The 13,818-nt window shown below is 40.5% G+C and overlaps 1 protein-coding gene across 1 annotated transcript; it reads left to right on the forward strand.

Moving 5' to 3' along the window:
• The first annotated feature begins 1,236 nt into the window (after positions 1-1,236).
• prkg1l (protein kinase cGMP-dependent 1, like) lies at positions 1,237-7,901 on the forward strand. The gene is made up of 19 exons (XM_062417704.1): positions 1,237-1,426; positions 1,530-1,653; positions 1,861-2,027; positions 2,637-2,750; positions 4,221-4,326; positions 4,613-4,676; positions 4,948-5,025; positions 5,214-5,308; positions 5,506-5,571; positions 5,718-5,795; positions 5,890-5,986; positions 6,100-6,239; positions 6,389-6,478; positions 6,664-6,805; positions 6,887-7,050; positions 7,146-7,268; positions 7,489-7,551; positions 7,645-7,711; positions 7,818-7,901. The coding sequence occupies exons 1-19, from the start codon at positions 1,237-1,239 to the stop codon at positions 7,899-7,901; spliced, it is 2,052 nt and encodes a 683-aa protein (XP_062273688.1).
• Positions 7,902-13,818: the final 5,917 nt, after the last annotated feature.

The following is a 13,818-nucleotide window of genomic DNA, read 5'->3' on the forward strand; positions in this document are numbered from 1 at the left end:
ATTCCACAGGTAGCCACATGTAGGGAGAGTAAAACCTCTGATCAGTCTCTTTCTCATGTACTAGACATCTCGGCCGAAATGATTCATGTTCACTACTCAGTTTACCAGAAACCTACCAATCCCAAAGCCTCAGAAATACCCCAAAGGCCCTCTGACCCAATTGGGATCCAGTCCATGCATTCCTCATTACAGCCACCGCTGTCTTGGTCATGTGATACCTGCTGTCTGTGCCCAGCCCCGGCCAGCCCCGAGCAAGAGAGGAGCATCCTCTCCTTCACTTAGGGAGGAGATCTGCACCTGCATGCCGCCAAACAGGGACAAACCTATTGAGGACAACTGACAAAGACGCTACATCTGTGGTAAGTGATCTTTGTGTGTGGCGTGAAATACAGCACGGCGTTATATTTTGCAGGACAGAGCATGCAAATGTGTTTACAAACAGTCTATCACAAACCTAACACGCCGCTGTCAGATTTTACCAACTCATTCATTATAATAGCTATTACCCTATGTATAGCTCCGAGCGCATCTGCGACCCGAAATATCAAAAATAAATCCACGTTGTCTTCCTGCAGGGACTCAAAGTGAGTGTGACTCATTAGAGAGTTTATATGTTGTTTTTATCTCCATGGTATTACTCCAGCACTCATTCATTCGAATCCTTTATTTTTCTCTTCTGTGCTTTTGTTAAGTGTCCTTGAATTCATGTAGTTTTTTTCCCATGAAGTTGAGGGAGAGAAAGAGCAGTATAGGCATACTGAAAACTTACTGTATCAGTAATGTATTTTGTAAGCCACCCATGTTATAAAACACACTGCAAGCTCATTGACCAAAGAAAGGTTTGGAGTGTTCTTATTTTATGGGAAACTGTTTCATGGGATTAGGTTTGAGCAAATTTCTCCCCATTCAAGCCTTCTTAAATAAGGATGCCATAGAATATGTTTCATTTATGCTGCTGTGTATGCTAATTAGATTCAAATTCAAATAGAAGCCATCATTTCTTATTGATTCTCCCTGTTGTATTATTAATATTAATAATGTTAACACAAGTAATCTCAGGAGGGGATGTAGACAAATAAGAGCGTCAACTGTAGAACTTTGAGTCAACTGAAATGTAGATTGTAGCTGCAACTCAATATCAGAAAGTAATCTCTCATATTTCCTATGTGAACCCACCGAGTGTATGTTTGGTTGCGTGTGTAAACAGTAACGGACATCACCTGGTGTTTGGAGGTAATGGGTACACTTCGGGACCTCCAATTTGCTCTGCAACTAAAGATTGAGGAGCTTCGTCAGAGGGACACACTAATAGATGAGTTAGAGCTGGAGTTGGATACCAAGGATGAACTCATTCGAAGACTGCAGGAAGAACTGGATCGCTACAGAGCTACGGTCTCCCTGCCAGGTCCCTCTGCAGTCGGTGCTGGTACAGAACATGGTGGTTTTACATTATATGTCGTATTTTAAAGCATCAACAGGTTGCACAAGTCCTAAACCCGGCTTACCGTGTTTTTTTTCCCCCACCGTAGCTTGCTCTGCTCAAAGTGAAGAGAACCAGAGAGCCAAAAGGAAGACTGTCATTTCTGAGCCATTCACTCCAGACCCGGTGACTCTCGCCATGATTTTCCACAGGAGCTGTGACAAAAGCCAGGAGTAAGAGCACACACTGTTCCCTCAGCTCCTGCCTGCTCTAACTGAGAAATTTGTCTCCCAAATGTTCAAGGCTCACCAAGAGGTTTATACAAGGCTCAGAATCAATAAATATGTCTAATCATTTTCAAACACAGTAGCCTGTGACACTTCATTCAAGACTTAAAAAAAAAAAAAAAGTGCTCTTAAATGTTACCTTCATGCCATCAGGTCTCAGAAGCTGATTCGGTCAGCATTTTTGAAGAGTGACTTGTTGAAAAACCTTGATGAAGGAGAAATCAGAGCCATCATAGCCTGTATGTATTCCATCAACATTCATCAAGGCTGTTACGTCATTAAGGAGGGCACCAACGGGGCTCAGGCTTATGTTTTAGAAGGTAAATAATGTTCTTCTCACAACCGCTAATGTAAATCATGCTTGATGATATTTGTTAACATTTCCTCGAGATGACAGCTGCTTAAGAACAGTCAGATGATTTTTAAAAAATCATATATCTATATATCAATTCACTTACTGCTGCTCACAGTCTCACTCTGCTCTCGAGCACAGTGACATGAGAAAAGCATGTTTGAGCAAGAAAATAAGAAGCACTTCGGGGAATAACAAGCAACCCACATTGATGTTTTTTCTTGAAATGTCAACTTGATACAAGGGGCAGGAGAAAAGCAGTTCTTCGCCCTGCCCTGGTTTACAGGGTTCATATGTGCTTGATTGTCCTCAGGAATCTTGGCTGTGTTTGTAATGTGACAGCTAATGGCTAGTGGCTGCTCCCTGTTCTTCTCTTGTCACACTAACTGGCGAGAGGTTGCAGCAATGTTCAGCGCAGGGATGATTGCATATCTGCTGTTTATGTGGTATATTTCAGATAGTGGAAGGCCTCCTTAAAGATACAAATACACATGCAGTTTTAGTTCACATGTGCACTATATAGTTCTACATGTTATGATCATGCTACATGTCTTCACTGTGTGTTTGTTTATTGCAGAGGGGAGGCTGGAAATGACTAAAGACGGACTGAAGGTGCTCACACTTGAACCAGAAGACATGTTCGGAGAGGTGGCACTCCTCTACAACTGCACCCACGCCTACTCTGTCGCAGGTATCAAAGCTTTGTGTCAGCTTCTTAGTTTGTAATTGCTTGCTGATATCGCCAGAGATCAGTCACACTGAAATACTTGTGGAGTTTCACTGTGATTAATTTTGACTCGGTGGGGATATAAATAATTCTTGTTTAAGAGAATATCATAAGCAGGCAGATTTCTGGCTGTTGGTCTTAGACGTAAGATGTCGGTTGAATTTGAAATCAAAGACCTTTGTAGACAACACCACAGCTTCAAACGTTTTTTCTTAGAGATGTGGAGAATTTAAAACACTTTCTGCTTTCCTGTCGTCTGACTGCCACATCTTCTCCCTGCACTCTTACATGCAGCAATGTCTTTGTTCGTGGATATTGAGTTTTCACAATTATTTACAAGCAACATTTTCAAGAACAGTTTGTCGTCCGTGACCTTTTCTCATGGTTGTATTATGACCTATCCATTTCTGCTGTAAGAATTTGTCATATTCCCCAGCAAATGGAAAGTGTGCTATCATTACTTCCCAGCATCTGATCGCAGAGTCCAGTGGGAAAACTTTCTCAGCCTTCTATGTGTGACCTGGTTTCACAAATAAATAGGCTGTGGAAATGGCCAGGATAAGTTTAAATTGAAAAATCAGTTTATTTGCCTTGTTCCATCCCTAAACATCTCATTCCCTTCTGATACTGCTTTCTTTATCTTTCGACCACCAGTCTGCCTCTGCAATTTATTGTTCATGTCTGCTCTGGTAACAATGCTCTGCTTGTGTCGGCAGTCTGGTATCCTTTGTTCCATGGTCATTTCTGTTAGCCCTTCCCTTGGATCTCTTCAGGGCCTCCTTCCTGACCCGAAATTACTTTTTCTTTTTTCATTTTTGCCATCTGAGACCAACAATAAGGCTATTGCGTGTGTGGTCTCTTTTGACAGTGATAAAGGTACAGGTGAAAGCTTCATCATCAAAATCCTCCTTTGATCACAGAATATTATTTCTTATAAAAAGATTCTGCCCAGCTTTCACACGGAAATAAAAAGCAATGGCCATAAATTACGTGTTTAATCATGCTCAACTAAAAAAAAAAACAGATAGAGGTATATCCAAATATTGCAATTGAGATATCAGGACTTCTCCTCATTATCAGATGGTGGATGTAATTAGACCATTTAGAGGACATCCACTTCCGTTTGCAGGAAGCTTCAGTGAACCAATCAATATGTCATTATTAATTCACAACACCCTCTTTCAAGCTCTATTATAAAGGAAGGGTGTAATAATGGGTGAGGAAATCAGATAAGATTTATATTAAAAGTCCTCTGTAAGAAAACGAGGCACTCAAGTCGCAGATGGCCTGCTCTTCAGACTGTAGCCCATTCTGTCCTCTAATATCATGCCCTGTCCTGCATTGTCTACTCACATCCATCACAGATTTCACATGTCTTTGAGAGCCATTTGAATACTGCAACTGCACTGACACAACCTTTCTTTTCACTTGTAGCACAAACGGACACCAAGCTGTGGGTTATTGACCACAAGAGTTACCAGACCATACTTACGCAGAGTGGTCTCAACAGCCTTTCTCATTCAATGGAGCTGCTTAGCAGGTGAAGACAAGACCGATACACTTGATGTGACAGTCACCTGCTTTGTATTCTGGCTCCTGCAGCACAATATCACAAGGGTCATGTTGTTTGTCAGTCACCACAATGCAGCGTAAAAGTCTTTAGTAGTTTTCTATGTGGTTTCACTATCACTGACCACTATGTCAACTTTCCCATGATATGTTTCTAAATATGTCATCCAAGACTGCTAGAAAGACGAAATGAAACTCTTTAATAACCTTTCCATGTGGATATTATTTTATTGTGCTTTACTTGTACCTGTCTGCAGCGTTCCCTGTCTTCAATCATTGCCAGAGGATGTCATCATGAAAATGTCTGATCTCCTGGAAGAGGTACGGATTAAGTACTTAAAATCAGAAGCAAAACGTTGTGTAACCGTCACTCCTTCATCAAACAGAATGAAGCCAATAGATTATGTGTACAGACAGAGGTAAACATTCATGGGTACACACGGTCCCTCTGAATCTTCTATTTGCAGCACGTGCTGCGAAAGAGTCAGAATTAATCCTTCACTGCTTCCAGTTCTCATCTCTATTTCTGTAACCGACTCTCTGTTCAAATAATTGTCCACTGTTTTCTCTAACTGTCATTTTTGCTCCACAGACACACTACACTGACAGTGACTACATCATTCGACAAGGAGCCACAGGAGACACCTTTTATATCATTAGCAAAGGCCAGGTAAAGGTTCATACTCTGCTACACAGATGAAATAAGGCTTTCAGAGAAAAAGATTTAGACTATGGAGGACAAAGTGTTGGCGTAGGGCTTTGAAATTGCTTTATGATAGTGATAATTGACTTTGGCACTTTTCAACACTGCTCTCCACCATTACCTCTAATTCATTACCTCTCTTTATGATTTGCCAGGTGAAAATGACAGAAAAGAAGCCAGGCCATGAAGAGCAGATGGTTCTTTCCAAGCTTTCTGAGAGACAGTGGTTTGGAGAAAAAGCCCTGTGGGGGTAAGAAGGAAATTATGCCCTTTTAGAAGGTCTGAAGGAAATTATGCATATTGTTTTTATGAAAACAGTACAGAGTGGTAAAAGAGTATTAGTAGCTCCATGATACCATTGATTTTCCTTTTGTTTTTGTATGTTGTGCTTTGTATTGATCTATTTTGATCAAATTTCCTCATCTTGTTTTCCCTTTCTGTCTCTAGAGAGGATGTTCGGACTGTGGATGTGATTGCTGCTGGTGAAGTTACATGTTTGTTAATAGACAGAGAGTAAGTCAATAAATTGGGTTAATACAATTATCTGCAGAAGCAAGCTAACTGGCTCTGCTGCTTTGCACTAAATTGGAAATAAATTGTTGTCCTTATGCAGTGATTTGTGGAATGTTATTGTCAGAAGATATATTTCTGTCTTCCAGGACCTTCAAAGACATCATCAGTGGGTTGGTATTTGACAGCAGTCCTGGGGGGCTGCAAAGCACTGAATCTAAAGTCGAGTAAGGAGCATTGTAATACTGTTTTGTATTAACTATTGCTTTCTATTGGTGCCCATAGAAACTACAATCTCACCCCTCCTTTCCTTGTGAGCAGGTCAGACAAGGATGCTGCACTCCTCTCATCTTCTACTTTAAGTGATTTCCAGATTATTTGCGCTCTGGGAGTTGGGGAGTTGGGTCACGTAGACCTGGTGAGGGTGGATCTTATAGCAGCTCACACACAATGACACAGATCCCTCGCACTGCTGCCGTCTTGACATTCCATGTTTCTTTAATGCAATGTATTGATTTTCACCTATGTCAGGTGCAGCTAAAAAGCAATGTCAAGTGTCTTTTTGCCATGAGGGTTCTTAAGAAGAAGCTGATTGTCAACAATGGCCAACGAGAGCACATACTGAGAGAGCAGCGCATCCTAATTGAGGCTCATTGTCCATTCATAGTCAGGTGTGTGTTGTTTTGATTACATATTCACTTTAATCATTTTAAAAAACATCTTTCAGATGTCTGGTAGCTAAGTGATTAAGATGCATACTATCTCAATCTATAAAAGAAAGATATAAAATCTTTAACATGTTACCATTTTTTAACCGCAGGCTACACAAAACCTTCAGAGATGCAGAGTGCCTCTACATGTTGACAGAGGCTTGTCTTTGTGGTGATCTTTGCAGTCTACTCAGAGATAAGTAAGTATTTTTGGACTAAAGGAAATTAAGACTGAAAGCACTTTTTGTCATCATACTGATAAAATATTTATTGTCCCTCCACTGTGTTTCCTTTTCCAAGCTTTCAACACAATGCAATTCTAAGACTGATGTTTTGCGTCTGTCTACAGCGCACATTCAAATCAACCTTCTGCATACTGTTTCAGAGGCTGTTTGGATGAATGCATCACCAGGTTCTACACTGCTTGTGTTGTCGAGGCCTTGACCTTTCTTCACAGTCGAGGTGTCGTCTATAGAGATGTCAAGCCTGAAAATGTTGTTCTGGATGAGCGTGGATATGCCAAACTGGTAGTGTAGCTTGCATTCACATTTTGATTATGGAATGGTAATCTATTGAACTTTTACCAAACTGATATCTGCTTTTTTTAGATTGGCTCCAGGTGTGCAAAGAAGATTGAAGTGGGTAAGAAAACTTGGACGTTCTGCGGTACTCCCGGATATATGGCCCCTGAAATCATCCTGAACAAAGGCCACAATATATCTGCAGACCTCTGGTCACTGGGTGTTTTTGTGTTTGAACTTCTGAGTGGCGGGTAGGTTTTACAGTTTTGTTCAGCCTTACATTTCAAACTAGTTTCTCCAGTTGTGGATAAAAATGATGGCTATTGGCAGATGTTTTTGTCTCCAGACTTCCATTTGATGGCTTCGACCCAATGAAAGGTCTCACTGCGACCATTCGTGGCATCGATCAGATCGACTTCCCAAAAACCATCAGCAAAAGTGCCTCCAGCCTCATAAAAAAACTGTGCAGGTGTTGTAAATATGACCCACTAGAGCAGATCATCATGCTGTGCAGCTGTGAATTATAATGTAAAAGCTAATGACAGTTTTCAGGTAATTTCATGGTGCTTTTTCAGACCAGCACAGCCTGTGCTAGAGGAATATGCAGTATCACCTCTTGACTAACAGAATCTGATTATGAATTCATAGTTTACTTATTTGTGTGTTCTCTTCCACTCTCCATCACCAAGGAGCAATCCCTCGGAGAGACTGGGCAGTCAGAGAAATGGGGCCAAGAACATTCAGAAGCACAAGTAAGACAGCAGATTTATTACACCGGGGGAAAGCTTTGAGGCCTCTGCTTGAAAACATGGTTTTATAGGTTGTGATGCTCTGTTTTTATTCAGATGGTTTGAAGGATTCAACTGGGACGGACTTTGTAAAGGAACTTTAATCCCACCACTCATGCCCAAAGTAAAACACACTATTTATTGTAATGAGTGGACCTACTTTGTATACAGTAATAGGCAATAGACTATGCTGCCTTATTGTTCTTGATTTGTGTTCCTTTGTCTTTAAGGTTAAACATCTTTTGGACGGCACCACATGTAGTCATTATACTGGGGACTCGGCAGAGCTGTGCACAGACTGGGATGATTTCTGATGGATGAGTTGTGAATCGGATCAAGACCTGTTTAACAACGTTTCATCACTTTAAGGTTTAGTTATCGTGAATAATTCACTGCCGCCAATCTTACTGTCATCACTAATTAATTATATTTTCAGAAAAAATGTATTTTCCACAGTATCAGTAACTGCAGATATTGTTTGATAAATGAACCATGCTGCCTGTGAGCTGAGACTGTTTCTGACTGCAAAACTTATAGATTTATATACAAATGAGTTCAGTAATGTCACTGCAGTTAAATGAAACTACTCAATAAACAAATAGACTTCATCTGACTGTCTTTTATTTCCTCTGAAATGTTATAGTCTCACTGCCAAGTTTCACTTTTGATTGTAAGGTTCTTCTGTAATAATTGACCTCTCCTCAAAATGTGACGACAATTAAGTGACATCAGAGTCGGCTCAGTCTCGGAAAAGCTAACAGCCACAGAAAGTAAGACAGATGAATACAGGAAGTTGTTTGATTTGGACTTGAAAATAAAATTCCGTTAGTGAAATTGTTTTAAAAGGATATTTGATATGTTGTTGAGGTAGGTATAGCAGGAATAGTCAGAGAGAAAAAATAAAGCTGATGCCAAGATATGTAGTGAAACCTGTTTGTTATAAAGAAAGGGATAATAGATTATTGTGATGGTGTCATGTTGAGAAGATGCTTTACTCACAAATATATAGGAGAGGAAAAACAACCCTCGAGTTCTATATCATTTTCAATTTTAGCTGCCGGCCCGTGTCATCTGTCTTTTTTTCAACTTGCTTTTTTACTTTTTTGATATTGAATATTGGCATTGAGGGGTGAAAATTAAATATAATTTTAACTTTTCTGTCTGGATATAATCATCCTCTAATAGTTGTCAAACTTAGTTGCATCCTGTGTTTGCATTATCTTGGCTTTTATCTTGAATTTACTGGTGTTGTACTGTATTTAGTGACCCATCAGATTCTGTGACCTGCTGTGTTGGAGGAAGTACTCAGATCCTTTACTTAAAGATGCAGTGTGTAGAATTTAGTGACATCTAACGTAACAGACTTGGCAGATATGGAATATAATACTGATAAGTAAGTTTTCATCAATCTTATGAAACTAAGAATTGTTGTGTTTTGTTATTTTAGAGTAATATTTACACAGGGAGCAGGTCCTCCTCCATGGGGCCCACCGTGTTGCACCGCCATGTTTCCACAGTAGCCCAGAACAGACAAACCAAACACTGGTACTAGAGAGGGCCTTTTGCATTTCTCCAAAGTTTTCTAGTCACTATAGGTTATCCTACATGCTTGTAAGCTAGTTGGTCTATCCACAGACTCAAAGTATCAACACAACATACCCAATCGGTTGCAATCTGCAACCTCACCTCTAGATGCCACTTAATCCTACACACTGGTCCTTTAAGTCAGTGGTTCTCAAAGTGAGCTACAGGGACCCCCAGGGGTCTTTGAAGGAGCTCCGTGGCGGCTTTAATTTATTTTCATTAAAATGTCATCCATAAATGACACAGTGGCAGAATGTATGATTTTTTTGGTCATGGGTTTCATACACTTTTTGTTATAAAGCAGCTAAAAGCAAAAATCTTGTCAGTTTTGTGTCAGTTGAGGGGTCCTTCTCGAAAAGAAAAAGTTTGAGAAGCAGTTGCTTTAAGGAAAAGTATTGTTACCACAATGTAAAACACTTAATTACAAGTAAAAGTCCTGGGTTTTAAATTTAAACTTAAGTAAAAGTATCAAAGTTTTGCCAGTTAAATTTACTTTAAAATACTAAGATGAAATTGCTATTTTTTCAGAAAATCTATTTAAGTATCTATTTAAATTTAAGTAGTATTTTAAATGCAGAATTTTTATTTGTAATTGATGTTTTTACATGACCGTATTGACACCTTTACTTTATCCTTTACTGTTACTTAAGGATCTGAGTCCTACTTCTTCCAACAGCACAGCTCACAGTCTGTGATGGCTCACCAGATAGGCTGAACACCGGAAACGCGTTTCCATCATCTGTAACTTGACGCGCGGGCAGATTTCGATGGAGACACTGAAGTGATTTGGGAGTTCAGTCTGAGAGGAAGAGTGAAGGCCTGCTTTTACCGAGGTAAGTTCTGTGTAGACTTTGTTTGATTGTTTGTTTTCAATCGTCTCAGCTCTATACAGAAACATATCTGAGCCACGATTTCTCCTTTGTAAAAGCAAGAAGAGTTTGGTTGCAGTCCGCTCCAGGCTGCTGAGCTGCGACTGTTGGTGTAAATTAGTCATTGGAGTCATGAGGAGATGAATCAACTCCTTACAAATTGTTACAAGTTTCAAAGTTTCATACTGAAACTGAACAGATCGTTTTAAAATGATCCAGTGAGGAGTTTCAGACTTCACTGCGGGCCGATTGAGAAAAAAACCCTGCTTGTCTTGAATGAGACGACGTGAACCAGGATTGAAGAATCTGTATGAATCTAAAGACTGATTCAAGTATGGTTCAAGATCTGACTTTAAAACACAGACCAGTGCCATGTTTGTGGGTATAAAGCTTCATGTTAAATAACACTGAGGATAAAATATGAATGAAAAAATGAACAAAAACTGCAAAAGTTACGGAGAGATGACTTCCAAGTTCACTGCAGCAGCTGCTTGAGAAATGTGAAATGTCTTTGTATCATATATGCACAAATGATTGCACAAGATGTGTGAGATGCAGCATGGTATTTAAATAACTCAATAGGACACCAGTGAGGTAATTTATCCCAAAAAAATAATCAGCATTTTCTTCAAACTTGGATGGTGCTGTTTAGTTTACTTGCATGCAGGTGGAGATACTGTTTAAATACCCTTAGATTTATTGACCGTTGCCCTTTTGGTATTTTAAAATACTGATTACTGGGTATGTGTTTCTTTAGTATTATTACAGTGGCATTTAAAGGCAAAATATGTTACTTATTTGCTTCTTTTTATATGTTGAGTGGAAAATTATGAAAAATATAGCCTAACCAGGACTAGGCTAGTCTAGTCTGCAGGGATGTGTCTCCATGGCAACGTAGGTTAGAGGTTTATGAAAAAGAAAATTTCCGGAAATAAAGTCAGACTTACTGACATAAGCCTAGTTTAGCTGGTAATCCAGTTTTATGAAACACATCCGAGCACTGTTGTTTTCAAAACATGAAGCAGTTCTTATTTATAATAAATATTGCACTTTCTCAGGCTTTTCTAGTAGTCATCTAGTAGATGTAGTCACTTATAATTTTGATCTGGTATTCTTTGCTGTGTACTTCTGAATTTCTCATAAGAAAAGGGCTGAGCTTTAAGTTTAGCTGTCAAGTTAAAGCACCGCACTGTGCTGTGGTATTTTGTTCCTGATCCAGCCTGGAGATAATTACGTGTTTGGAAAGTGTTGCAGCCCTCAACTGTAGGTTTTATGACTTTATTGCGTCAGATCACACTCCCCCGTCCATGTCCTCATCCTGTGTCTGCTGTGTTTGTGTCCTACTTTGCAACATTTGTACCGTAACCTGCATGTCTACATATTCTGGGCCATGCAATGCAACATGTCTAAAGTTGTTCACATGGCCAGATGCCAGCTTCTCCGGTATCTGCTGCGAGTGTTTGATAGTTGTAGCGTACAGTGAGGCGGCTGAAGGCTCGGCTGATCTGCCCTGATGCACAAAAACACTCACTGATTCAAAAGTTTCCTAAGAGATGTGTTTCCAGAAAAGCTCAATGGGGAAGATCACCCTTTTCACATTGATGTTTGAACCGGATGCTTTATTTTAATGAAATTGAAAACCTTAGTGTGGAGAAAACTGCACAATTGTTACATTGTCTTTGAATTCAAGTGAGCCTGAGAGAATGGGAGACTTGTGATCATCCAATAGAAAGTGAAAAGTGAAGGTGTTCTCTGCGTGCCGGATAGTGGTCACTCTGTTTTACCCCTTGACAAGAAAAACTTCATTGTGACCAAGTGTGTGTCTGTGTTCTTCACGCTTCATTTGGGAATCACAGCCGGAAAACATCCGTGCGTTTCATTCTTTCTCTTTTCCTCGTTCCCCCCGCTGCCCAGCCGGCCTCACGTGTGTCCCCCCGTAACTTTCTCCTCATCCCCCCTCGATCAGACCATTCACTTCTCCGAGCACATGGAAAGTGTGCAGAGTTCATTGCTACTGCTGTTGCTGCTGCTGGTCTGCTGGTACAAAATGTTGTGCCCCCCCTCCCCCCCTTCTCTCTCTCTCTCTCTCTCTCTCTCTCTCTCTCTCTCTCTCTCTCTCTCTCTCTCTCTCTCTCTCTCTCTCTCTCTCTCTCTCTCTCTCTCTCTCTCTCTCTCTGTCTATCCCCCTTAACCCCCCTCCCCCCATGTGTCACCTCCTGTAGTTTTCTGGGTCAGGGGGAAGCATTCCCCAGCATTGCTCTCATCACCACAGAAGCTCTGTAGGCTACTGTACAGAGCCTCTCCTCACTCTTCATGTTATTCAGTGGCATATTTTCCCTTTAATCTCTAAAATACCAACAAACAAAAAAAGACTCAAGTTGTGCTCTAGATGGATACCTAATGCATGTTTGAAGTACCATTTTAAAGGTATATAACAAAAACACCACAAATGTCAGTCCTTTTTCCATCTTCCTGTGACCAAGATGCTCTCTGGCAGCCTTTCATTTAAGGGTTCATACTCTCAGTTTTGACTAAAACTACTTTAAAATAATCTGCACTGGCTCCTTATTTGTTTATAAGAAGATGACTTTCCCTTACTGTGTTGGTGATGTTGCCAATAGCTTCTCTACCTCTCACTACACCAGAAACATACCTAAAGCATGTGATGATGGAGCTACATTTGCACCTATTAACCTAATCTGTGGCAAAATATCTCCCTGCACCTCACATGACAATAAAACCTACATGTAAGACTTGGTAGTTCTCCTACAGTTGTCATACTAATGATGCTTTTTAAGTAATTGTAAACACACACGTTTCACCAAAATATAGCAAACAGCTATAACAGTAACTGTTCTCACAGTTTCTCAAGACCAGTTCTTGGTTCCTGCTCTAAATGTCTTGTGTGTTTTCAGCTGTCTCAGCTTGTCAGCAGGAGTCAATGTGCGCAGACATGCAGACTGCCTCAGGCTATCCACTACATGCCTGCCATCCTCCTGTGAACCTGCATTCTGCTGTTTTATGGCTTTTTCCCCCTTCTTTCACATGCTCCATAACAGGATGTTCACGTCTTTATATATTTACATCATTATATTTGTTAGATTAAAGACAATTTGCAGCAAACATTCATTTAATCCACCATTACAGTCTAAATGTCATGCCACCTGATGTTGTGTTATCACTAACAAACACATCTTTGTGCCCTGCTCTGCAACATCTCCTCATAATGTAAATTCAGGTGCAAAGCATCAAAACAGTGGCGTTTTTCTGTCCCAGCAGGGACTGGCACAGGCTGTGAAGCTGCATTTTTGGGTAACTGAAACAGTTCAGTATATTTTCACGTGTCTGCCATTTCTTTTGTCTCATGTCTCCCAGGGAGTAAAAGCTGGGAGCACAATGGTCCCTGTCTGAGCCTTGACAATAGCCATTATGAATGGGAGAGAGAGAGAGGAGGGAGTGGTGGAGAGTGACAGAAAGGGGCTACAGGAAGTTCTCTTCACAGCGAACTGTCAATTTTTTTGGGGATGTGTCGCAATTTCATAAACCCTGTTGTTTTCCTATTTATTTACCCAGTGAAAGGACTCAAGGGGTTCACCATCTGCTTTGTTACTTCAGCAGGTGTAAAGTGGCAACTGAGCAGCTTTAGGTCACATAAATTGATGATTAGAGTAGATTATAAATCCACTGAGGGCGAGCGTGGCATCGCTCTGCCCTTGCAGGATCGGTCTGGTTAAAAAGAAGGGAGGGGGGATGATATCACCCCCCCCCCTCCTTCCTC

Source organism: Scomber scombrus, chromosome 4 (assembly GCF_963691925.1).
Source record: "Scomber scombrus chromosome 4, fScoSco1.1, whole genome shotgun sequence".
NCBI classification, from domain to species: domain Eukaryota; kingdom Metazoa; phylum Chordata; class Actinopteri; order Scombriformes; family Scombridae; genus Scomber; species Scomber scombrus.

Excerpts from the sequence above, each read along its gene's own strand:
- prkg1l (XM_062417704.1), top strand. The coding sequence starts at position 1,237 with ATGGGTACACTTCGGGACCTCCAATTTGCTCTGCAACTAAAGATTGAG. Across the intron at positions 6,240-6,388 it reads CATTGTCCATTCATAGTCAG|GCTACACAAAACCTTCAGAG; the intron begins GTGTGTGTTGTT and ends TTTTAACCGCAG. Across the intron at positions 7,552-7,644 it reads AAGAACATTCAGAAGCACAA|ATGGTTTGAAGGATTCAACT; the intron begins GTAAGACAGCAG and ends GTTTTTATTCAG.